The sequence below is a fragment of the Crocodylus siamensis genome, chromosome 3 (genome assembly GCF_052110815.1).
Source record: "Crocodylus siamensis isolate JL-2025a chromosome 3, ASM5211081v1, whole genome shotgun sequence".
NCBI classification, from domain to species: Eukaryota; Metazoa; Chordata; order Crocodylia; family Crocodylidae; genus Crocodylus; species Crocodylus siamensis.
The window spans coordinates 236,050,413-236,075,130 of record NC_143397.1 but is presented as its reverse complement, the minus strand read 5'-3'; the positions used below and the strand labels follow the sequence as shown (position 1 = coordinate 236,075,130).

Below are 24,718 nucleotides of genomic sequence, written 5' to 3'. Positions count from 1 at the left end.
TCCCTCATAATTTCTAAACCATTACAGCTACAACATCATTCTTATACTACTTTTGAGTACTGCAACATTCTTTTCATTCTTGGTAATTAGCTTTGTTTTGCTTGAATCCATTAGAATGCCACTTCAAAGGCTGCTTTTTTAGCTTACCTTTTTGCATCTTTCCATTGGTTCTCCTTTCATCGCATCTAACTTGCTGCTTGTTGCTTTTTTTTCCCTTAAGGCCATATCCTTTTCTATCATTCTTTGTTTAGTCAGTATCTAGGAGCTGACTCCAGCCTCCAATCAATTAATAATACTAGATTACATTTTCCACTTGTTGAATGTTCAAACAAATTCCGTATGTTTTATATCCTATGCTGCTCCTTCACTCTTGAAAGAGTTCCTTAAGCATTCACAAAGCTACCTTATTATCTTCTTAGGATCTTTGTTTCCCCTGGTGTCTGATTATGGATAGGCGGTTTTTGAGCTGAGATGTTGCTTCTTTGCATCCATCTGCGCCTGTTTTTCTGATAGTAAATTCTAGGACAGGAACTATTTTTGATTGTTTGTGAAGCCCTTAATCTTAACCCTGGACTAGTGTTCTTGAGTACTACCATAATACAGTAAGTAACAAAACATATTCAGATTAGCATAAGCTTAACTACACTAATGGTCAAACTGAGAGATCATGGTTCTTGAGTAAATACATAATGAAAGGTAGTACATGTTCAAGTTTTGCAAAGCCACTGACGTTGAAGTTTGGTCTAGGATCACAGCTAGTCTGCATCTTACATTCTACCACATTTCAGAAACTTGCCAATGGGACATCATTGTCAGTTACTGGAACCTGATGCTCTTTTGGTTGACCTCATTCAGGAGGTATTGAATTAAACTGCCCTGGTTCTAATATCACTTGGCCATGCCTGCTGGGGAAAGTGCTTTGGATAGGAGTAGTAGAGGCAAAAGCTGGGTCTTTGCTGATAAAGTGAGGTGGAGAAAGAGAGTCTTGAAGATGGTAACCTATTCTGCTTTGGCTCTTCCTGTTGTCTGGTAATAGGTATAGCTAGAGGGGATGTGCATGTTTTTTTGTCTTTGTTTGTTTGTTTGTTTTCTGCCTTTTCAAGGCGCTCACTTAATTGGGTGCATAAGGGTCTTCCTTAAGCTTGTGGTTTGACTGCAGTCACAAATGTACCTAATAAACTGTTTATGTGGAGGACCAGATACTATATTTCCACTTCTGTTCCCAGTTGTTAGGACTAGGTTTTTGCATTAGCAGTAGGAAAGCTGTTCCTGAATAAAAAGAAACCAGTACAGGTTTCCCTTGCTTTGTGCTTCTCACGTGTTCCTGGAAAATTGGTGCATAACTCAAATTTGCTTAAAGGGAACCCGCTTTGCAACGTAACAAATAGGGATACCTTGCAAGACCTCGGCTGCACTGATCCCCAGACCCATTTCTACCACTTTTACGAGTTTTGGTACTCATCAACAGCAAACAGTACACACAAGCACAGCGTGGTGATGAATGTTACCATAATGGGGGTGGCAACTATAGAAACACATGTCGCAGATGAGCAAGGAGCACAGATCCACATAGGAGACTGTTTTGGTGAGTGCCACTCCCACAGTGCACTGCACAAAACAGCTGACTTCAGGCTTCCACCCCACTGATCTCATAAGAGTGGGTTTACCTTGCATATAACAATTTTTTGATATAAAAGGGTCATGGCATAAGAGCAAATTTGCACATACTGAACCCATATAAAGCAAGGGAAACCTGTATTATCCTAGACCAGTGGTTCTCAAAAAAAAAAAATAAATTTTTTTTGTGGACCACTTGAAAATTGCTGAGAGTCTTGGCAGGCCACTTAAACTTTTTTTGTTCTACAAATCAAAGCACAGCAATCATATTTTAATAACGGTAGTCTTACCTTACAAGTTCAGATATTCTTCATTTGTTCCGCAACCCTCCTGCTGACCACCTGAATGAAGCTCGTGGACCACAGTCTGAGAACCTTTGTCCTTGATTTAAAGGATGAGAATTGAATATGCCTTCTCCCCCCCCTCCCCCGATGGTTTACTTGCACATGCACAGGCACGCGCATGCACATATGTGTTAGATGTATGGAGAGTTCTAGTTCTGTCCTTAAATAAGTCATTACATGGATTCTGAAATGTGGCTATGGTCCTGCTTTCCATCTATGAAAAGCTGGGTCAACAGTAGTTTGTGTCAGAGTATGAAGAGGTAGACCATAAGAGCTGCTACAAGGCTAAGGTAGCTGAAGTGGAAAAAAAAGTGGAAGATTGAATGAGGATTTCTACAGCAGTAGAGTTCAATGGTGTTAGTAAATAGATCTTTGGTAAAATTACAGACATGGGTGTATTAAGAGAGAGCACCATTTGTGGTCAAAGATGTTGCCAGGATAAGCAATGGAAGCAGATGGAAATCCAAGTTCTTCAAGGATAGGGCTCTTTGGCAACCTGCAGTGAAAAATAGCAACACTCAAAAATCATAGAAACAATTCTTGTAGACATAAGAGATGCAAAGAAGAATCCTCTTAAATATTTTCTGTTCTGCTTGTACAGAAGTATTTTACTTTCTCTGGTTTGTGGAAAAGAAAAGGGTCATGTAGAGTTGAGACCAACTTCTGCTATCAAATATTGCCACTTATCACAGTTTTTCTTTCTTTACAGGTTCATACCTTGTCTTGTAGGCAGCTGGGACAATGTTCTACGCCCATTTTGTACTGAGCAAGCGTGGGCCGCTGGCTAAAATCTGGCTAGCGGCCCATTGGGATAAAAAACTAACTAAAGCTCATGTATTTGAGTGTAATCTAGAAAGCAGTGTGGAGAGTATCATTTCACCTAAGGTAACTGTTTTACAATGCTATTGATGATGTTGCTGGTTCTTTGGAAACAAAGACCAAGCATGACTGAAAATCAAGTTAATATTCTGGTTGCTTAACCTGTGCAATTCTTTTAAGATGTTGGAAATGGAAAGACACGTTGTTTTAAGTATGAAATAATATATGAATCATTCTGCTCTAAAGAGAGGCTTGGGCTTGTCACTGTTTTGTTAAGAGTTCTTCAAGGTATGGCTAGCTTTAATATACTTTAACCAAAGCAGGGTTTAACATCTGTGAATTATCTTAATATACTGCTTATGGAGCTGAAATGTGTTAAGTGGAAGAGCAAAAGGGAAAACGCAGCTACATGCTAATGCTTGACCATTCCTCACTGTCCTCATTGAAAACTATTGAAACGGATTGTACCTGAAAAATACTTGCCTCTGCTTTGTAAGGCAACTACAAAGTAGATTCCTTCTCATATTAAAAAGGGTTGATGAATATATGTAGTAGCAATGTATTATTATTAATAGCAAGTAAGTAACGTTATCTTCCCTCAAAGTAAGTCCTACATTGTTATATGGGAGCCTTGCTTTTTTGTGGCCTGGGATGCTTTGCCTAATATTAAAGTACAGCTAGCAGAGTAAGTGTAAAACATGCCAAATGACAAAGTATGTCAACTCTTGAGAGAGAATAGAATGTTTTCTTCTTGCTGAATACCTACATATTAGAGGGAAAGCCTTTCAGCCCTTGTGCATTTATCTTGTCTCCATCATGTCAGAACATGTACAAATATAAAAACATGTCACTGTACAGACACTTGAATGCCTTACAGGAAAAATGGTTTTTTAAAAAGGCCCTGAAGCTTCTCTGCTTAGTATTCTAATAGCTATAATGCTGTCTTCAGCTGGGATAGATGTTCTTGACTGTTTTGTTGCAGCTAATATGAGCCTTATAAAAGCTATGACTACAAACAGATAATAGATATAATGGCACTGCATATTTGCATGGTACTTTACAGAACTGACTGATTCTTTGCTTGCAAGAGTTCCTAAAAATGTCAGGAAACAACCAATTCAAAGGAAGCAGTTATGGGGTCACTAGAGTCTTGTGTTTCTTGTACCTTGGTGCTGATAAGGTTTGCTGTAAGCTTTGAAGAATCTTTTTTTTTTAGTAAGATTCTTGTAAGACTTCTGCAGATTTTAGAATAGCTTTTATTATTATGCATAATAAAAACCTAAGTTTCGGTAATTTTTTTTTTTTTTTTTAATTAGGATGTTTTTAAATATTCATCTTGGGATGAATTGGGGATAGTTCCACTTATCCTTTAGTAAACAAGCTGCCTTCAGCCTAAAAGATACTTGGAGAGAGAGTTTTTCCTGGTATTATAAAATCCATGCTTTCCCCGTACTGTATAAGGTGCCTGACTAGGTGTAGAAGTAGCACTGGGAGAGTGTTTAAGACAGGAGTGTACTTGTATATACAAGACATTTGTAGAATCCAGTCCTTGAATTATTTGTCCTGATTTATTGCTCTTAGCTTTTCTGACAGTCGGTCATTTTTTGGTGTCGAGTCATATACATTTAGTGAAAGGCTTATTTGCTTAAAATCCAAATAACTTTTATTTTAGTTCGTGGATGTCAGCCCTGTGGGCTGGATTCAGAGCGTGGAGCTATGTCGCTTGCAGGGCTACCAGAGCTCCTAGAGCCCAGGGCAGCTGCCACTACCTACTTTCAGATTTCTGGTTCCACAGACCATAGGACTCTCCACAGGGTCAGAATATGAGCTGCAGGATGAGTGGTGCCGCTCTGGGAGATTTTTGTTTCTGTTTTCAATCGAGGCTGCTACTACTCATCCCACCACCATATTTCCAGCCTCACAAGCTGAATGACATAGGTCCACAATCCAAATTGGACACCCCTGTTTTAGTCTAATATTGTTCCACATCATATCTTTAATTCTGTGAACCTTTCCTTCATTACAGCTGCATTTGACTGTGTACTATTTGCTAACTTACTTGAAAATGATCGGGACATTTCAAATTAAGCCTTCAGTAAATGAACTAAAATTAAAGAAAAAACATTTGCTCCAATCCTGTTAACACCTGTTAACATTAGCTCCAGTTCTGGTTAATACCAGATAATTTTGCCATATATTATAAACCTCAAGTGGAATGCAAGCTGATTACTTTTTTAAAGCATTTTGAAGAGTGCATGCTATATTAGGTAGATAATAAAAATATTTGCCTACTTACAAATGTAACCTCTCTTCCCCTCACTGCCCTGGCACTTTACTTCAGACTCTGCATGCCCATGCACTGAGCCCAGCACATGCCCAGAAGCGGCATCACGTTAATTGGACCCAGCTCACTCAATGTCTGTATAGATCAGGTGCTTCTTTTTTGGCACATTTTCTAAGGCTGATTCAATCCATTATTAGATAAAAGGACCCTGCTGAAACACCTGAGCTATGCTGATGCTACGGAGCTTGGTCGAACTAATATGCTGCTGCTTTTGGGGGAGGGGGCTAGTACACTTTACCAGTCTGTCAGGACTCTCTGTAACTATTTTTAGAAATTGTGAGATTCCTTTTGAAAGTGCAGAACACTTCATATCAGCTATTTTGGAAATAATGCACATCTCCCTATACTGTGCCTTGCAAGTTACCCTACAATGATCTTAAATGTGCTTAGTATCTATCATAGAAGACTCTAGTATGGCTGACTTTCAATGAGGTTTTTTTTGCCTAGTAAAATTAATGTTTGTAAATTGGATACATCTGTTCTTACTTGCTGATTGTAGTATATTTTCAGGTGAAAATGGCACTTCGAACTTCGGGACATCTTTTATTGGGAGTTGTTAGAATTTACCACAGAAAAGCTAAATATCTTCTTGCAGACTGTAATGAAGCCTTCATTAAGATCAAGATGGCTTTTCGTCCAGGTACTTGGCTTTACCTAAATGTTCCCCTCCAAAGGTTATGTTACTATAAATAGTGCTTTTAATAAGCAGGTATGCCATCCTGTGTCATTCTGATAAGAGCACCATGAGAAATGCTTGGTTCTTTTTAGTGTGGCTTTAGGTTCCCCTGTTGTTGTGGGGAAATGCACAGTTCTCCTTAAATGCCGTCTTGCATTTGGGTGGCTATGAGTTGTGCTGAGCCAAAACTTGCTAAAATGCTTCTTCCTTGCCTGCATTCCATCAGTCAAAAATTATTGCCTATGGCTTTTGCTGTTGTCAATACAGGCAACACACCAGGTGATATGGATATGTAATGATATTGCATAGTTGATGCCTCTCTTTGGTGTAAAAACTGTGCTTATTGGGAGAAACATCGCAGGGAATTGGAACTAGTGGGCTGGCACAAGATCAGCTGTTGGACTGTGTCTGAAAGATGCATTGGGCCTGTCACTTCCAAACCAACAGCTGTTGCTTTTCTTGCCACTCCAGTAACAAAATTTTGCAGTGTCCAAGCCACCTGCTGATAGCCCAGTCCTGTCTTGTAACTTCCTACTCCAGCTGCCCTCTACTCCCATGACTGGTTGCTATCATCGCTGACTGTTACCAACAATGAATTTAGTGCCAAGAGAGAAGGGAGGGCTAAGGCAGCAGTAGGCTGGAGGCTGCAGAAAAACATGTCACATGCACTAGGTTGGAGAAAGAAGCATCTTGGGGGGAATGTTGGCATTGATGGGCCTAGCACCTATCCCTTCTGTGCCGCTCCCACTTGATGCATTTCAAGCTCAAAACAGCGGAATTGAAACGAAACTAAAGCCTTTGAAACAACTTTGAAACAAAACAAGGTAACTCAAAGTTTGGAAAGTTTCAAAATATTTAGAGTTTCAAAGCCAGGCTTACTGGCTTCAGTACCGGTCCCAACTGGCAGCACCTGTCACTTGGCAGGCAAATCAGGGGCATGCATACCCCCAGGAGGACTCCCCCAGGAGGGGCTGCAGGGGCTGTGTCAGTGCTGGCGGGCCCCCAATCTGCCTGCTGGCTGACGGAAGCCAGGTGCTGCTGCTTAGGGCCAGTGGGGCCAGGGCATATCAACCTGTGCAGGGACCCACCACCCGAATCCTGGGGTGGGGGAGGGTCCCCCCATGAGATCTGTCCTGGGTCCCCCACCCTCCTCGAGCCAGTGCTGGTACAGGGATTCGGGCAGCAGGTCCCCCCGCGAGCTGATCTGCCCTGGCCCCATACTGGAGCTGGGTTCAAGGAGGGTGCGGGGCCCAGGGCAGATCAGCTCATGTAGGGACCTTCCCCCATCCTGGGATTGGAGCTGGGGGTCCCTGCATGAGCTGATCTGCTCTGGTCCCAGCTGGTAGCATCCCACTCTTGTCAGCTGAGCTGTGCTGGAGTCCTCCTGAGGCTGCATGCCCCTGATCTGCCTGCCAGGTGACAAGAGCTGGGTGCTGCTGCCTGGGGCCAGTGGGAGCAGCAGTCTTCCCGGCACTGGGTATGAGCTGTGCCCAGCATTGGTCTGTCATCTTGGCAGGCAGATCAGGGGCCCACACCCCTCAGGAGGACTCCGGTACAGTTCCCGCAGCCCTCCCAGGTGTGCAGGCAAGCCCCTGATATGCCTGCTGGATGAGAGGAGCTGGGTGCTATCACCTGGGACCGGCAGCAGCACCGATCTCCCTGGTGCCAGTCCCACGTAGCAGCAGCACCTGGCTGCTTTCATTTGGCAGGCAGATCTGCAGCACAGAGCTCTGGCAGCCCTCCCGGGGGTGCAGGCAAGCATTTTGTTTCCCCATAATAATCTAAGGGCAAAACATTGAAACAGTGTTGAAACAGCAAAACAGTTTCGAGAAAATGAAATGAAACAGTGCTTTTGAAACTAAATGAAACTCAAAACAAAACCCTGTTCTGTCAAAACAAGTCAAATTGGACCAGTGCTATTTCACACAGCTTTAGTACTTATGGTGTTATACAGCAGCTGACCAGGGTGTTTTAAAGATTTTGACCTTTTAAGGCACCTAATACTCTTGTAGTTCTATACCTTAGTTAGCATGCTCAGAAGCACTGAATGTTGAGTTGACTTCCTGCCTGGTGAAAAGTGAGGATGGTGGAAATATTGTTGTACAGAGATCAACGCATAAAGTTTGCTAAAATTCAGCATTGGTATAGATACAGGAACTTACTGAGTGGGATTCTTTTCAGGTGTTGTTGATCTGCCTGAGGAAAATAGAGAGGCTGCGTACAATGCTATCACCTTACCTGAGGAATTTCATGATTTTGACCAGCCACTGCCTGATCTAGAGTAAGCTTACTTTCCCTTTATTTATTTGCTTGAATTTAATAATTAACCTGTTTAAGGCTATCAGGACTTAAAGACTAAGCATTTCATGTGGCAATTGATTCAAATTCTAATATTCTAACCTGGGATGTGCTAGAATTCAAATGCGTAGACAAGCAGTTGCATTTTTATGATTACTTGAATCTAAACTACTGCTTAATTGTGATAGAAGAAAAAAATATTTTGCAAGCAAATATGGTGAAGATGTGATGTATAGGTTAAGTAAATATCTTTGAGCATAATCTTTCTTCTGTAGGAAGGAAACGACTTTGGGAACTGTCAAGGCACCCAAAACTAATGCTGTTTTTAGGTTGATGGCCACTTTCTAATAATTTCAAGTCTTAATCACTCAGTATCAAAACTTTTTTCTTATAATGGACATGATGACAAATTAAGTATCCAATTGGAAATTGTGGTTACCTCTTTTTAAAATATTTACATTGGGGTATTTTTTGGCCTAGATTATTCTGTCCTTTGAAGTGCTAGAACAGGGGTCAGCAACATTTTTGGCTGGAGTGCCAAAAACACCCCAACCCTGACCCACACCTTTAATTGGTATGCCAAGGGCAGACTGTGAGGGGCCCAATCATTCTTGCCAGTGGCAGGTGCACACATGCAGGTGCACTTGCAGTTGCTACTGGCATGGAGCTGGTGCCAGAGCTCTGGAGCCTGGCATATCTGTTTACAGCTTGCCCGCCACATGCTGCAGCTGCCTGGAGCCTGGGACACCTGTCAAGAAGCCAGGAGGCTGCAAACAGTTGTGCCTGGCTCCAGAGCTTGGGCCAGGCTCTGTGGTGGCAGTTGCATGCGCACTTCTCTGGGTGTATGGTGGGGGAGGGGCTGGGGTTGCACTGCCCCAGCCCCTTCCCCACCCTGTGCCCTGAAGCATGTGTGCAACCACTGTTGCCACAGAGCCTGGCACACTTGTTTAAAGCTGCCTGGCTGCAGCTGGCCTGGCCTCTGAGCAGCTGCTGCCAGCCATGGAATCCAGGATGCTTGCAGCATCCTGGCTGCCTGCTGCGAGCAACCCAGGCTCTGTAGCTGGTTGTGGCTGCCCAGAGCCCAAGCTGGATGTGGCGTGCCCAGCAAAATGGCCTTGTGCCATGCTCTGGCATACATGCCAGGGGTTGCCAACTGCTGTCTTAGAATGTAAATTGCTTTGCCACTATTTTTCTTAGTTTACAGTTGGTTTAAACGTGACATGCTTTAACTTAAAATTAATCCCATTTAAAAAATATTTAAGTTCATAGCTGCATACTAAAGCTTGCTGAATATATTAAATTGCTGAATCTCGTAAATCTTTTTTTGAAGCTAACATCAGGAATAAATCAGCAATACCTAAATTGAAAATCCCTTTTATGATGCTGACAACTGTTTGTTTGTTCTTCTCTGGACACTGATTACAGTTTAAGGTAGCACTCATGGAAAATCCTAAAGTTCTATGTGGCTCAGTCATACTGAGCCTATCTTTGTTTTTAAATGTTAAATGAATACATTTGTACAAATGCACGACATATATTGCTAGAAACAGACCTCATAAAGGAATATGTCTGCTGGTTTAAAGAATTGTAGTTTATCTGTAATAGACAACTTTGAAATTATATTTTCTGTTTTATTTAAGCGATATTGATGTGGCCCAGCAGTTCAGTTTGAACCAGAGTAGAGTGGAAGAAATTACAATGAGAGAAGAAGTGGGAAATATCAGCATCCTTCAAGATAATGACTTTGGTAAATGCTTTTCTGTTTAATAGTGTGTGACGCTAAGTTTTCACTAGCTCATGTGCTAAAATTAGATTTTACAAATATTGTTGCAGCCCTGCTTCTAACTGAACAGTTGCAGTTATCACAGAATGAACTTATGTGAAATACTGCTAGCTAAATATTAGTCAAACATTCCTATAGGGGAGAATGTTAAACCTTCACTTGACTTTATTGGAGAAGGTTTTTTTTAAATAAAAATCTTACCTAACACCCAAAAAAGATGCAACTGTCTTTTATAGTAGTAGCGGTATTCATTTGAAGGATTAATGATTATTTAATATTGCTTATATTTCCTCTGCTATTTAAGCATGACTGTCCAAACTATTAGCAACTGTGTTTTTTCTATATATTTTCATTGTATTAATAACTTCTTGGTATTAAAAATATATTAATTAGCGACCAACATGGGTTCATTAGAAGCAGGTTCTGTCAGACCAACCTGGTCGCCTTCTGTGACCAGGTCACAAAAGCCTTGGACGTGGGTGTCTCAGTGGACGTAGCCTTCCTGGACTTTAGGAAGGCCTTTGACAGTGTCTCTCACCCCATCCTCATTAAAAAATTAGGCAGCTGTGGTGTCAACGCCTACACAGTCAGATGGGTTGCAAATTGGCTGGAGGGCTGCACCCAGAGAGGGGTGATGGATGGGTCATTTTCCACCTGGAGGGATGTGGGCAGTGGGGTTCCTCGGGGCTCGGTCCTTGGGCCTGCACTGTTCAACATCTTCATCAGCGATTTGGACAAGGGTGTGAAAAGCACTTTGTTCAAGTTTACAGATGACACTAAGATGTGGGGAGAAGTGAGCATGCTAGAAGAGAGGGACAGGCTACAACTAGATCTTGATGGGTTACAGAGGTGGACAGATTAGATTAGGATGGGTTTCCATACTGACAAGTGCAAGGTGTTGCACCTGGGGAGGCAGAACCAGCAGCATACTTACAAGCTGGGGAACTCCCTTCTCGTCAGCACAGAGTCAGAGATGGACCTTGGAATCCCTATTGATTCCAAGATAAACGATGAACATGGGGGGACATGGTCAGGAAAGCTAACTGCACTTTGTCATGCATCCATAGATGCATCCCGAACAGGTCCAAGGAGGTGATCCTCCCCCTCCATGTGACGTTGGTCAGGCCGCAGTTGGAGTACTGTGTCCAGTTCTGGGCGTCGCACTTCAGGAGGGATGTGGATAGCATCAAGCGGGTCCAGAGGAGGGCCAGTCGCATGATTAGAGGGCAGCAGGGCAGGCCCTAGTAGGAGAGGCTACGGGGCCTGAACCTGTTCCACCTCCACAAAAGGCTGAGAGGGGATCTGGTGTCCCTCTGTAAACTTGCCAAGGGGGACCAGCAGGCAATGGGAGAGTCCCTGCTCCCCCAAGCACTACTGGGGGTAACTAGGAATAACGGCCATAAATTGACTGAGAATAGATTCAGGCTAGATGTCAGGAGGCACTACTTCACAGTCAGGGTGGCTAGGATGTGGAACCAACTTCCAAGGGAAGTGGTGCTTGCCCCTACCCTGGGGGGTCTTCAAAAGGAGGCTAAACAGCCACCTAGCTGGGGTCATTTGACCCCAGCATCCTTTCGTGGCCACGGCAGGGGGTTGGACTAGATGATCTGCTTAGGTCTTTTCCATCCCTACCAACTATGAAGCAGTGGCTGAGAAATACTTAGGCAGCTGAACAATTATAATGGTGTATGTAACTAACTGAAACTTGTCTGTTGGTGTATAATTAAAAGTGTCTTAACTGAATCAAAACAGGAAAAATAGTACATTTGGAAAAACATCCAAAAATGAATTCTGTGTGTGGAGTTTAATAGAGCTCTGTTAGTAGTTATCACTAGCCTACTCATAGAATTGATAGACCTCTGTAATATTGTTCTTTCCCTTTTTCATTAAACAAATTTGGTGCAAGGAAGTTTTAAAATGAAAACCTCTTCTAAGACAGAGGACCTGGTTGCATTTTAAATATATTGATGCTGCAGTGAAGCCAACTTCAAAATGAGATGCTTAGAATATATTCTACATGAGGAAAAATGACTGTTCAGAAGAGAGAGGAGAAAGCTGCTTCTATAAATCAGAACTAAATATCACTGAAGAGAATGTAGGTGTAGACTAATTTACCTACTACTTTAAGTGACTTTTCAGTTAGAGTAAGGAGCAGTACGAACCATTCATTTTTGTGAGTAGAAACACTTGTAGAATTGACCTATATGGTGATAAATTGCAATAATAGGACTGAAAGTATTAAGCTGAATTCCTAGGTAGATAAAATAATCTCTTCATCTATAACAATAATAATAAATGTTTTTACAGGTGACTTTGGAATGGATGATCGTGAGATGATGAGAGAAGGTAGTGCATTTGAAGATGACATGTTAGTGAGTACTGGTGCTTCCAATCTCTTGCTGGAACCTGAGCAGAGCACTAGCCATCTTAATGAGAAAGCTAACCACCTAGAATATGAAGACCAATACAAGGATGACAACTTTGGAGAAGGGAATGATGGAGGAATATTGGGTATGTTTGTAGTAGTGTAGTAACTTGTTTTTATTTTATATTGCCTCTCCTTGTACTTGAATTATATGAACTTTTGGGATGGGGGATTTTTTTTTTTTTTTTTTTTTTTGAACATCTACATCGTGTTTAGTAAAAGGGCCCCTGGGTGCTATTGTAACCTTGTTAATACTCTAAGGTAAGCACTGACTCTCTTTTTAAAGAGATCTGGATAAAAGTCACTTCTCATATTCAAAATACTCCGTTATGTTCATGTATAATTTGAAAGAGAAGCTAGTATGCAATTCCCCTGGCACATGTAAGCCTCTTGGATGCTTAGCAGTGTCTTTAATTTATATGTTGGGAATATTACTGGATCCTTCCTTCCCTCAAATTCACAGTCACTGTGAAACCTTTCTACGCTGGACTTATAATCTTTGTATGGTACATAAAAAATTTATGTGACTGAATAATAAGAATGAGAGGACTAATAAGGCTGACATAAATGTGTGACAGATAATTTGTCCTTGTACTATTAATTAAACGCCCTGCCAGAGTTTGTTTTGTAAAATATCCCAACCATCTCCTTCCTTAGTTTTTATGCTTCAAAAAAAATAATGTAAAGCATATAAAAACTAGGTTTAACAGCATAAATATAAATGATACAGATTTTTAAGTGTTACCAGAGTTTTGTTCATTTATATTTGTAATTGATTCTCTTACATCACTATTTCAGATGATAAACTTCTCAGTAATAATGATGGAGGTATCTTTGATGATCCACCTGCTCTCTCAGAAGGTGGAGTAATGATGCCAGAACAGCCTGCCCATGATGATATGGATGATGATGATAATGTGTCAAGTAAGTGTTTTTAATCTAGGACTACTTCTAGTTCAAGATTACTCGGAATGTTGTTCCATAGCAAAGCATTTATGTGCTGATAGTGTAAAAAATATGAGGTGAAGCTGTTGATTTTGTTTGGAGATAAGGTAGAGGGCTCGGGGATCTAAATGTTCCAATTTACAATCCAGTGCATCTAATTCCTGGTTTTATTTTGTAGTGGGTGGACCAGACAGCCCAGATTCAGTAGATCCAGTAGAACCGTTACCCACAATGACGGATCAAACAACACTGGTTCCAAATGAAGAGGAAGCTTTTGCTTTGGAGCCAATTGACATCACTGGTGAGTAAGCTACTTGGAAGCTCTTTGCTTGAAATATCTGCAATCTTAACTAGGAAAATCTTGGCTCACTAGAATGGAAATAAGTCTGCTTGTGTTACCACTAACTTAGTTTAACTTTGTCCTGCTTTCCCTTCAGAATGTGAAATTGTTTTTTAATCTCCAGTAACTTTTATCTGCTGCATTCCTTGGAAAATATGCGGTACCATACCATGTACTGGATTGCAATAGTTGGACCATCTTGTCCTTGCTCAGTCCCTTGTTAAAAAAGAACATAAATTTGTCTGCTTATACAAATGCTATTAATTGCATGTTGGAAATATTACCAGCTTGATGTCTCAGACCAAGATAACCTGAATATTATAATTATATGTAGGAGAAAACTGTTTACAGTGTACATAACACTGTTGTGAATTGAAAAACTATCATTCTGTGGACTTCTTTTTGTTCAGATAATCCTTGAAAAACATTGATATTATTCTCTACTAGTTTAGTTAATAATAAAATACTTTAGATTTTCCTAATCAAAATGATTTCATAGATGTCATAGATTTGAGCAGAAGCATAGCTTATAGTAAAGTCCATGGGTAATCAGTGGAACTATTCACTTACGTTTGCTTTCAGTGTATGAATCATTAAAAATCAATTGGTAGTATATTTCAGTTTCAAAGCACTGTTTGTATATTTTACTTTGTTTATTAATAATAATAATAACTGCCTTTTCCTAAATAAGAATCCCTTCAATTTCTATTTTAAAATCATGTATGTGAACTTGTAAGACTTTAAGTCTGATGTAGTAACCAGGATTTTAAGCTTGAATCTTCTATTTCTCTTGTCTCAACAGTCAAGGAAACTAAAGCAAAGAGGAAGAGAAAACTGATTGTAGACAGCGTGAAGGAGTTGGATAGCAAAACTATCCGAGCCCAATTAAGTGACTATTCTGATATTGTCACCACTTTGGACTTGGCACCTCCCACCAAGAAACTGATGATGTGGAAAGAAACTGGGGGAGTTGAAAAACTTTTCTCTCTGCCTGCTCAGCCTTTGTGGAACAATAGATTATTGAAGGTAACCAGTACTTCTGGAAGATTATCTTAAAACATGAAATACAATGGAAGACTAAAGTCAATTAAATTAATGCTCTCTATAGTGAGCAACACGATGCAATAACAGCATCTGGTAGATTATGTATTTCTGAGAACTTGCCATGACTGAAAACAAACTACATAGTTGCCCAGGCATTAAAACAAAAAACCCCCCCCAAAATGTATTTCAGTGCATTTCAGTTGCAGATTAAATCTTTAACAAGCTCTTCTTGAAAGAGAGAAGACTAGAGGGGAGAGCCTCATAAGTAACTCATCTCTTAAAAAAAAATAATTACGAAGAAAAAGTAAGTAGTAGTTGCAGTATTGGAGAATGATCTGCAGTAGTGGTTTAACTTGTTTTCTTACAGCTGTTTACTCGGTGTCTAACGCCTCTTGTACCTGAAGACCTTAGAAAGAGAAGGAAAGGTGGAGAAGCTGATAACCTGGATGAGTTCCTTAAAGATTTTGAAAATCCAGAGGTACCCAGAGAAGAACAGCAGCAGCAACAGCGGGATGTCATCGGTTTGTGATTCATTAAACATGCATTTCCTTTCAAAGATTAATTTTTCACTTGGGGTTGTGCTTTACATTTAAACTACTAAAACGAGAACAAAGTTGTGAAGCACTAGGTCCTGTAATTACTTACTGTGTAGCCTGTTAAACGGTCAATAATCACTTTCTGTTAGAATCTGTTCTTCTAAAAACAGAAGTTCAGTTTGATCCAACTGTGTCCAGTGAATTAAATGGATTCTAAGGGTGGGTCAGCATACATACCTTGACTCTTTATTTAAGTCAGTGCAAACACTATGATGGAAAATTTGGACCTAGCTGTTGTAAACTGCAAATGTGCTGCTGAACTCGAGTCTGTTAGGCTTCAGAAACAGCAGTGTGATCACTTTTTTTATATCCCAGGAAGATCAAAATATCTATAAAACCTTTTTTTAACTTGTCATAATTTGTAGATGAACCTATCTTGGAAGAGCCAAGCCGCCTACAAGAATCCGTGATGGAAGGCAGCAGAACAAATTTGGATGAATCTGTAATGCCGCCCCCACCACCTCAGACAGGAGTAAAGCGCAAGGCTCAGCAAGTGGAACCAGAGCCTGTGTTACCTGTGAGTCAGATTATAGTGCCCCTGTTTGTTCCACAGGTGGATGTTTTTAAATGTGCCTTCAACCCCAAAAGGAGAGCATGTATCATCCCATGCATGGCTGTCCTTATTTAGAAATAAATGGTATCTTTTGACGGGAATATCCTGGTTGTATTGCATAGTGAAAGGGGAAAGATGAGTGGTGTTCATATCACTTTTGTGTTGAACTGTTTTGGGTAACATTTGAAAAATGTTCAGTAAAACCAACACCTTTTCCCTTAAAAATGAAATGGCAAAAAGCCTAGTTTATTCAGAAAACAATCTGCAGAAGATAAAATCTGTTACTCAGGAAATTGTGAAGCCTTTTCATCATGGGAAGTAACGTGCAAACATTTTTCTGTTAAGGAAAAAGCTGTTACTATGCTAAACGGACAAGCTCTTATCTTTTAAATGAAAGATGTTTGGACTCTTTCCATGAGAGATGCTTCTCTAATGACTACATGCTCATGAAGTAAGCTGAAGTAAAAGCAAATACCTGCAGCCATAGTACTGGTATGCCCCTGTTCGGATATAAAGAGGGGTTGGCGGGTTCTTTTAGCTCTGATTTGTCCAGGAAATCTCTGAAAGGAAATTGGGCAGAGCCCAAAGCTTGCTCTTCTTCTCACATACTTAATTTGATCTTTTGAATATGGCTTACTCTTTGCTTTCAAAGAATAGCAGAAGGTAGTGGTGTTGCCCACATCTTACAATGGCTTAGTAGTTAGAGCACTAGTTTTGGAAGTGGAAGACCTAGATTCTAGGTCCTTTTCAAACTAGAGGAATTGGTCACAAAGTTTACTTTCATGAGCTCCAACAGCTTGTGTACTGTTAATCTCTCCTATTTGAATCCATAGTGGTCTGAAGCCATGATGGCAAGTTTCATAGGGCAAGACTGAGAAATTAAGTGTGTCAGTGTAGTTTCCAAAAGTGTGAGGTGATTAAGGAGTTAATGTACCAATTTTAAAAATGGGGATGAGGAGACTCTTGGGGGTGGGAAAGGGAAGAGAATCCTGCATTTTTAAAATTGGTACATTAACTCCTTAATCACTCACACGTTTGGAAAATACCATTGGTTAATATCAGTTGTCCCATGTTTTTTACAAAGGGTACCATGGTGGTTCTGATGTACCAGGGAGGCATTCCCCAGTCAGTTAACCAGGAGTTTAATGCTGCAGTGCATCTAGGATTTTAAAGCCAATGTGTGCATGCGTGAAATGTTGTGTTCTGGAATATGATCAGTAGTATGGATCAAATAGAATCAGCAGTGCTTAGCCTGCAGCGTTTGTGGCACAAGTGGCATGAGCAGTTTGTGGCACGGTAGCAGATTGGGGAGGGAGCAGAAGGCGGAACAGCCGATAGGACATGGAAGGGCATGGGGGGTTTTGGCAGATGTGCCACAAACTAAGTTGGCCTGTACTCATCTAAAGTACTAAGCTGGGAAATCTACTTTTGTTTTATTGATTTCTAGGCTCAATAGAATCTTAGGGGATTTATGGAGAGCAAAGCAAAAATACTTGGATCTTTGGAAAATGAATGAAAGCTAGATTGTTTTAGTTCTGTGCCAAACAGTATTTTATTAATTGACTTTCAATACTAAAAGTATCAGTCACTGAAGTTTATATTAAATATAAAGATCCCCAAATCCCACTTAATTTGATATCTCCTTTATATATTTTCAAAAGCCTCAACCAATGCCACAGCTGGAAATGCCGCAAGTAGAAATGCCTCCAGAAGAGCCTCAAAACATATGTCAGCTAATACCAGAGCTGGAGCTCTTGCCGGAGAAGGAAAAGGAGAAAGAGAAAGAGGAGGAGGAGGAGGAAGAGGTAGGAATTGAACTCTTTAAGACTAATGCAGGCTAAATTTGTTTTTAAACATTTTTTTTCTTTTCTGTTTCAGACCACTAATAAATGGAGGTATATTTGTCCACTTGAGAGATTATAGAAACAGTGTGTGAAAATTGCAACTGAAACTGAAAAATCCATTTTTAACCTTCATTTGTACAGCTTGTACAGACTTAATTACATACGGTTTATAGTTTGAGAACTGGAAAATGTTTCTTGCATTGTATATATTCTGAGTTTAGCGGTGTCTGTTTTCATTTAAGGTGTAAGGTTTTAAGATTTAAACTTTCTAAAAGCAAGCTTTTATCAAGCAGAAGCACAAGTTATGCCTTATGAATCTGAAAATAAGCTCTTCACTAGAATTTTAAATAGAGGTGCACCCATATATTGGTCTCTGTAATTGGTCTCTCTTTTTTCTATCCCTTTCTCCTGCCTCTCCCAAGGCAATCCAGTGTTTTCCTCATATTGTACAAAGTGCTTCTTTGGAATATAGAGCTTCACTTCTGACAGCTAAGCTGCTTTTTCCTGAGAATAGGCAGGATGCTTTTGTAATTGCAGTCCAAAATTGGAAATTGGACAGAGATTCTGTTCTGGTTTTGGCACTTGTAAGACTTCTGTCTCTTAAAGAAACTGTATTTTTCTGTCTGTTTCATGATTCACAAAACAAGAATCATGAATTAGCACGTATGTTTGGAAAGTACCTCTGAAAGGTACTACAAAAAAGTTAAGGGTATTGATCAGTGCTAAAAACTCCACAGTGTGTCCAAAGCCATTCTTTATTTCGTATTTAGATTTATGGAATGCCTATTTGACAAATTCCCATTTCTTGGCATTCTTTGACTGCCAGCTTGGCAACCGTAAGAACAAGGAATAGCCTTTTTTTTTTTTTTTTTTTTTGTCAGTTTTTTATACCTGCAGGATATTTTTATTGAAATAGAGATTACATTAGAAGAAATATATGGATTTCTTATAAGTCGCAGTATCTTAGCCTCACACATTCTTCACTGCCTTGAGGACAGCAGCGCTGTAGGGATACAGAGAAATACAGATTCCACACTGAGGCACCTACAGGCTTGATATTTACGTTTCACATGGCTAGTGAATGTGGCTTTTTTCTTTTGTTGGTTGCAGGAAGAAGATGGTACGGGGGGTGATCAAGATCAAGAAGAAAGAAGATGGAATAAAAGAACTCAACAGATGCTTCATGGTCTTCAGGTATAATGCTACATTTTATAAGAATATAATTAGTGCCATACTGGGCCAGACCAATGGCCATCTAGCCCAGTATCCTTTCCCTGACAGTGGCAGGAATGGATACTTTTGGTGGGGGGAGCATATGAACAGAGTATATCTAGAGTGATTTATCTCTGTCCTACCCTCCCTGGCATCTACCATCATTGGTTTAGAGGTGCCTGTGAGGATAGCTATCAAACAGACCAGATTTAGGGTATTAATGAAGGGGCTGGTAACCCTTGGCACACATGGCCATTTTGCTTAGTGCACTACAGCTGGCCTGAACTGTGGCAGCTGCTGCCGGGCTGTTCACAGCAAGTGATGGGGAGGCTGCAAGCCCTGCTCCAAGCAGCTTGGGTTCTATGGCACGGAGCCTGGATTGGATGTGATGGACAGCCGGGATGCTGCAACTGGTGCACTGAGGTCTGCAGCCCTTGCCTGACTGGTGGTGGCAGCTGCACGTGTATCTCGGGTAGACAGCGAGAAAGGGGCCGGGGCAACGCAGCTGGTACTCCCTACTCTTCTTCCTCCATCCTCCCTGTGTGGAATGTGCCAGCTGCAGCAGCTCTGGCTTCCAGGACTGCAGCCTATGGGGCTAGGGAGGGCCTAGCTCCTGCTGCAGGTGCTGCTTTTGCCCTGGCCCCCCCCCCCCCCCACACACACACACACGTGCGCGTGTTTGAGTGGAGAGACAGCACAGGTAGCAATAGACCTGCCACAGTCCTGAGGGGCAGTGCTGCCTGAGTGGGGGCCCCACAGGCCCTGGACTCGGGGCAGTACAAGAAGAAGTAGCAGTGATGGTGGTGGCAGCAGCAGCTCTGCCCCTACACCATGCTGACCTGGCAGCTGCCTCCTCCCTGTTGCCAGTGCCTACCCTACTGCACTTCCCCCCCATGTCCACCCTGCTGCTGCTGGGGAGGGAGGAGGAGATGTTGCTTATTCATGCAGCAGTGAAAAGCATGTGTGTGGGGGGGCAGGTGGGAGGCATGTCCCATCAGGCTCTGTCCCTAGTACAGCACCCCCATAAGGGGGGCAAGAAGGGATGTGTGCACCCTAATCCCAGCTGCCATGTACACTCTACATGCAGTGGTGAGAGCAGCAGGAGCCTTCCCCTGTCCTGCTTTGTGCCTTCCCCTCCCAGCCCCCAAGTACAGGGGCAGCTGCTTCCCTTGGGTGCCCCCTGCCCTGCTCCAGGTTTTAGTGCCACTCCTTCCTCCCTTTGCTGGCTCCTCTCAATTCCTCCCCCCACCGCCAAACTCTAGTACAAAGGAGTGGGAGAAGCCTGGAGCTTTTTCTGGTAAGACGGATCCGAGAGCAACAGCATCGGGAAGGAAAGAGAAACCACATATATGATTCCCAAACAGAAGCCTTGCTCTTCCCCATTCATTGCCGGTGGTGGCTTCATGTGGGCCTCTGGGCAGACGGCAGGGAAGGGATTGGGGTTGTGCTGCCACAGCGGGGGTCAGGCCCTTTTCAGCTCCCTTGACCATCTACCCCGGCATGTCAACATCTTCCAAGTTGAGGTTGTATGTTTTTTGGCACTCAGCCCAAAAATATTGCCAACCTGTATATCAATGGATCCATGAATGTTGTCTAGACTCTTTTGAACCTAGTTGTACCATCTGCCTCTACAACCTCTTATGGTAATTTGTTAATTATATGCAGGTTAGTTTTAAAATCTTCTCCAGCTAGTAAGAGTGGGTGCCCACTAGTTCTAGTATTTTTCAGACTTTAACAGCAGTTTCCTATTTACTTTGTCCATCCTCTTAATGATTTTATTAGACCTCTATCATCATTTCCCTGATCCCAAAAAATTGTATAATTTGGAAAATGCTAATAATATTGTGCGAATCTGGAGCAAATTAATCCGATTCATCTAGAGTCAGGGATAGCATCTCTGTTTGTCCCTCTGGCCAGCAAAATGCAGGCTCCACATGAGCCACTAGGAAAATATTGTACAGGCAAGTAAAGTATCTTTTTTAAGTTTAGATTAAAGATCACAAGGACTTCAGACTTCTCAGAGCAGAATTTCTGATCCGTTTTGGAAGGCTGCATGGATTGAGTTCTGTTAACTGAGATTTAAATACAACCTCTCCCCTGCTGTTGGGAAGCATAGTTGATTAGTTTGGTCACGTTTGATCATGCACAATCAAACCTTGTTACTATGTCTGTCTGAAATTTAACTCCTGTTCCTCTTAAATGATAGAAATATAGGTTCTGATCCATTGATTAGTTACGGTGGTAACACTTAGCAGTTGTATCGCAGGCAATGTTTCCTCTAAGGAGCAGTGGTCTATGAGCACGGCGCCTCGGTCCGGCATGGGACACTTACCAAAGGGGACTGGGACCAGGTGCTGGGGGCTGGGGCCGGGAGGCAGAGGCCAGGGGCAGGAGCTGGAGCCTGGCATGGGCTCCCCAGCTCTGGGGAAGTGCTCTGCTCCCCTGCATCAGAGCTGAGGCGTGGGGCACTTCCCCGGAGCCGGTGGAGCCTGCGCCAGCCGTCCACGCCAGCCTCTATCCCTGCCTTGCCTCACCTTGGGGAGGAGCCATTTCCTGCCCTAAGTGAGGCTCTGCCGGCTCCAGGACACTGCTCTGCTCCCTTGCCCTGATTCCACATGCCGCCTCGCTCCCTGAGGTGATGAGGGGGGAGCGGAGCACTGTCCCGGAGCCTCACTGGGTCAGGCAGTGGGCCTCCTCCCTGAGGTGAGGCAAGGCAGGGATGGAGGCTGGCACAGCCTCTCCTGGTGTGCGGCCACACTTCTGGTTGTGTGCGGCCACATGCACCTTAGAGGGAACCTTGATCACAGGCATTTAGTACACAGTGGTCTGATAGTACTACTAGCTGAGGCTTGAACTGCTTGATGCACCTTCAAGAAGAAAAAGAAATTGTTTGTGCTTTCCTTCTCTTGATATGAAATCTCTAATTTGTTCTTCCTGGCAGAAAAGTAGCACTCGGATCTGTAGTAAAGACCACTTCAGAACCACCGAGTACTGGGATAGAGACTTAATTTTTCCCATAATACTGAATGGAGCCTCGAAGCTTGGAAACCACCATTATTCCAGACTGGTTGTTGCCTATGCACTCAAGGCTAAAGCTGCTAAAACTCTGACAGTGTTTGAATGACTTGCCAGCATTGGCCCTTCTTGGTGTGTGTGTATATATAGAACTTTTACTTTTGTTTGGCATATTGACTAACTTTGTGTTCCTGTTTGTGTCGTCTTTTCCAGAGAGCTCTTGCTAAGACTGGAGCAGAATCTATCAGTTTGCTGGAGCTGTGCAGAAATACAAATAGAAAACAAGCAGCAGCAAAATTCTACAGTTTCTTGGTACTTAAAAAACAACAAGCTATAGAGCTGACACAGGAAGAGCCTTACAGTGACATCATTGCAACACCTGGTCCCAGATTCCATATTATTTGAGTGGTGAGATACAGCAGAGCTAGTGTTAATTTCACTAGTACGTACATATTGCCCCATGTGTAGGGCCTACAGATTTAGAAAATTTTGGATTTTATTGTCTGTACAAAGTCCTTTTTCTTTTTGGTTTTTGTATTTTACCACTTCTGATTTTAGTGACACTGCTGGGGTGGGTGATTTTGAGTTTCAATTGCAGGAGCAAGACGAACAACTCAAGGACCCAGAGACGAAGATTGTTTTAAAGATTCAGAGCAGATGTGTGCAATATTGGTGCATGTCATATTGAGTAACAATGGAAATGACTTGCTATAATTTGATTTGCTTTATTCAGTAATGATATTTTAACCTGCACAAGTAAACCTGAATAGCCAATCTATTGTCTCATTAAAAATTTTGCCAAATTTGTCCAAAAATGTCAGTCTGCTTTCCATGCTAATGGTTTTTTTTTTCCTTGCCTAGATCTTTGTCAGTATCTTCCTTTGTACTATGGGTGGTGTTACAGCTGCCGGTATGAATGGTAGTGCCTCATATGTTGGCTTGTTGTCACTGCATTTTTTTGCAGTAAGATCTCATAGCCTTTGATGCTAAAGGGAAACGGGTGTCTCTGGAAAACACTTCTTCTAATTGATCTTATTGCTTACAGAAAGGACAGACCACATAATGAACTTTTTAAGACAAAACATTCCTTTTTACTTATCGTTTTCACTGCGGTCCGCTACTGGTAATGGCTAATTACTATTAATAGGCAGCAAATCAAAGTTTTAGTCATTTCATTTAAACTTTAAAATATCAGTGTTGTAAAGCTATATACAAAGTCCATACTTTTAAAAACAGTCTTCTAGATTGTAAATTATCTGATCTTTTTTTAAAATTCTTTTTTATTAAACAGTTAAAGATGAACATAAGAGAAATTGGACAAGTTGCCTTATAAAACTGTTTAATTTACACACCACCTATATTGAAATGGCAGCAAACTAAATATACCATACAAGCAGGCATAGTTCCATTTAATAAAACTAATATTACGTAAAGTGTACTAATGGCTCTTCAGATATATTTATGGTTTTAGTATCAGTTTTCCAATAATGCACACTCGTCTGTTCAAAATGTATTTAACAGCTTTGCAGAAGTCCTATTTGGTTTTACTATAAGGAATGAAGCTTTACTGTTAGGACCAGATAGCACAACAAATTATGTGAATATGTTGATTATGGAAACACGTCTTAACTTTTTTTTTTTTTAAGGGCAAAATTAACACTGAAAGTTCTGGTTTTAATGTTGGCACTTTTGTGAAATGATTCTTTTTTGGGACTGAAATTTCAGTGTATAATCAAGTGTAAAATTATGTGAATGTTTTAAAAATTGAGACTACATAATGACCATGTTTTAATAAACCTTGAAAAAGTTAATTGTATAAAATAGTTATTGCAGCTTTATTTTCAACATGATGTGCCTGTAAAACCATGGTTTTTCCCCTTTGTAAAAAGAGACATTGTAGATAACTTGAATGTTTAATTATAGAAAAGGTCATTAGTTTCTTGTTACACATTTTGTTAGTCTGTTTTGTTGCTTTTCAGGGTTAATATTCTTGAAAATAGTTGATGCTGTTATGTATAACTTTTCTAATAAAAGTTGTGTTATAAGCTGTTATATATTAGTGCTGTATCTTGTTTGAACACCTTTTTTCCATGTTATATTAAGGAATTACTATTTATGGCTGGCTTATTTTTGTATTTAGAAAATGTAGCAATGATGTAGTCCTTTACATAAGAAAGCTGAATGTTTTAAATAGAGACACCTTGCCACTAAGAAGGAAGATGTTCTGTCTTACTAGCCATGCTGTCTGTGTTTTCCACTCGGGTATTTATGCCAGATATGTTTGAACTCTAGAACTGAACAAAAACTGAAAAAATATTTTACCTCAATTTCTATTCTATCTCCTTACCCCAAAAATGAATCCAAAGTTGAATCTACCTGCTTTAAGAATTGCCTGAATTTATGGATTGTGCAGTACAAATACTCCTTGTAAACCTGAACACTTGGATCCAAGCCTATAAAAGAGCAGGGCTGCCCAGTGCACTTTGTGTATTTCATTTCCTAACTGTCTCTACACTGAAGGGACTTCACTGTACCTGAAAAGCTTAATTTAGGTTAGGATCTTTGCATGTGCAAAACTTACTTTCTCCATGTTGCACTATTATGTAATCTCAGTTCTATCAGCAATAGCTATATCGTGCAAGATGCAAATGCTGTTGTCTTTTTGGGAATGTTTGAGCTGCTGGTTCAAAAGTATGGACTAACATAGCTAGATAGCCAGGAAACTTTATAGCTTTATTTAATTGGCAAACAGCAGCAGCAAGCCGCTTAGATCCATTCCCTCTCTTGATGAAACTCAGAATATACTGACTTTGGGAGTATGAGGGGGAAGAATCTTGCCTCTGAAGATTGCAACAGTTCTCCT

At 41.2% G+C, this 24,718-nt stretch overlaps 1 protein-coding gene across 1 annotated transcript in view; it reads left to right on the top strand.

Moving 5' to 3' along the window:
- The window catches only part of RAD21 (RAD21 cohesin complex component), a 31,742-nt gene extending 7,835 nt beyond the window's left edge, over positions 1-23,907 (top strand). Inside the window, exons 2-14 of the mRNA XM_090040538.1 lie at positions 2,671-2,846; positions 5,635-5,764; positions 7,982-8,081; positions 9,739-9,845; positions 12,189-12,392; positions 13,105-13,230; positions 13,430-13,552; positions 14,394-14,617; positions 15,003-15,156; positions 15,597-15,748; positions 17,446-17,589; positions 18,739-18,822; positions 22,069-23,907. Of these exons, the coding sequence (XP_089896664.1) occupies positions 2,703-2,846; positions 5,635-5,764; positions 7,982-8,081; positions 9,739-9,845; positions 12,189-12,392; positions 13,105-13,230; positions 13,430-13,552; positions 14,394-14,617; positions 15,003-15,156; positions 15,597-15,748; positions 17,446-17,589; positions 18,739-18,822; positions 22,069-22,260 (1,884 nt within the window). The 5' untranslated portion in view covers positions 2,671-2,702 and the 3' untranslated portion in view covers positions 22,261-23,907. The remainder of the gene's footprint in view (positions 1-2,670; positions 2,847-5,634; positions 5,765-7,981; positions 8,082-9,738; positions 9,846-12,188; positions 12,393-13,104; positions 13,231-13,429; positions 13,553-14,393; positions 14,618-15,002; positions 15,157-15,596; positions 15,749-17,445; positions 17,590-18,738; positions 18,823-22,068) is intronic.
- The last annotated feature ends 811 nt before the right edge of the window (positions 23,908-24,718 follow it).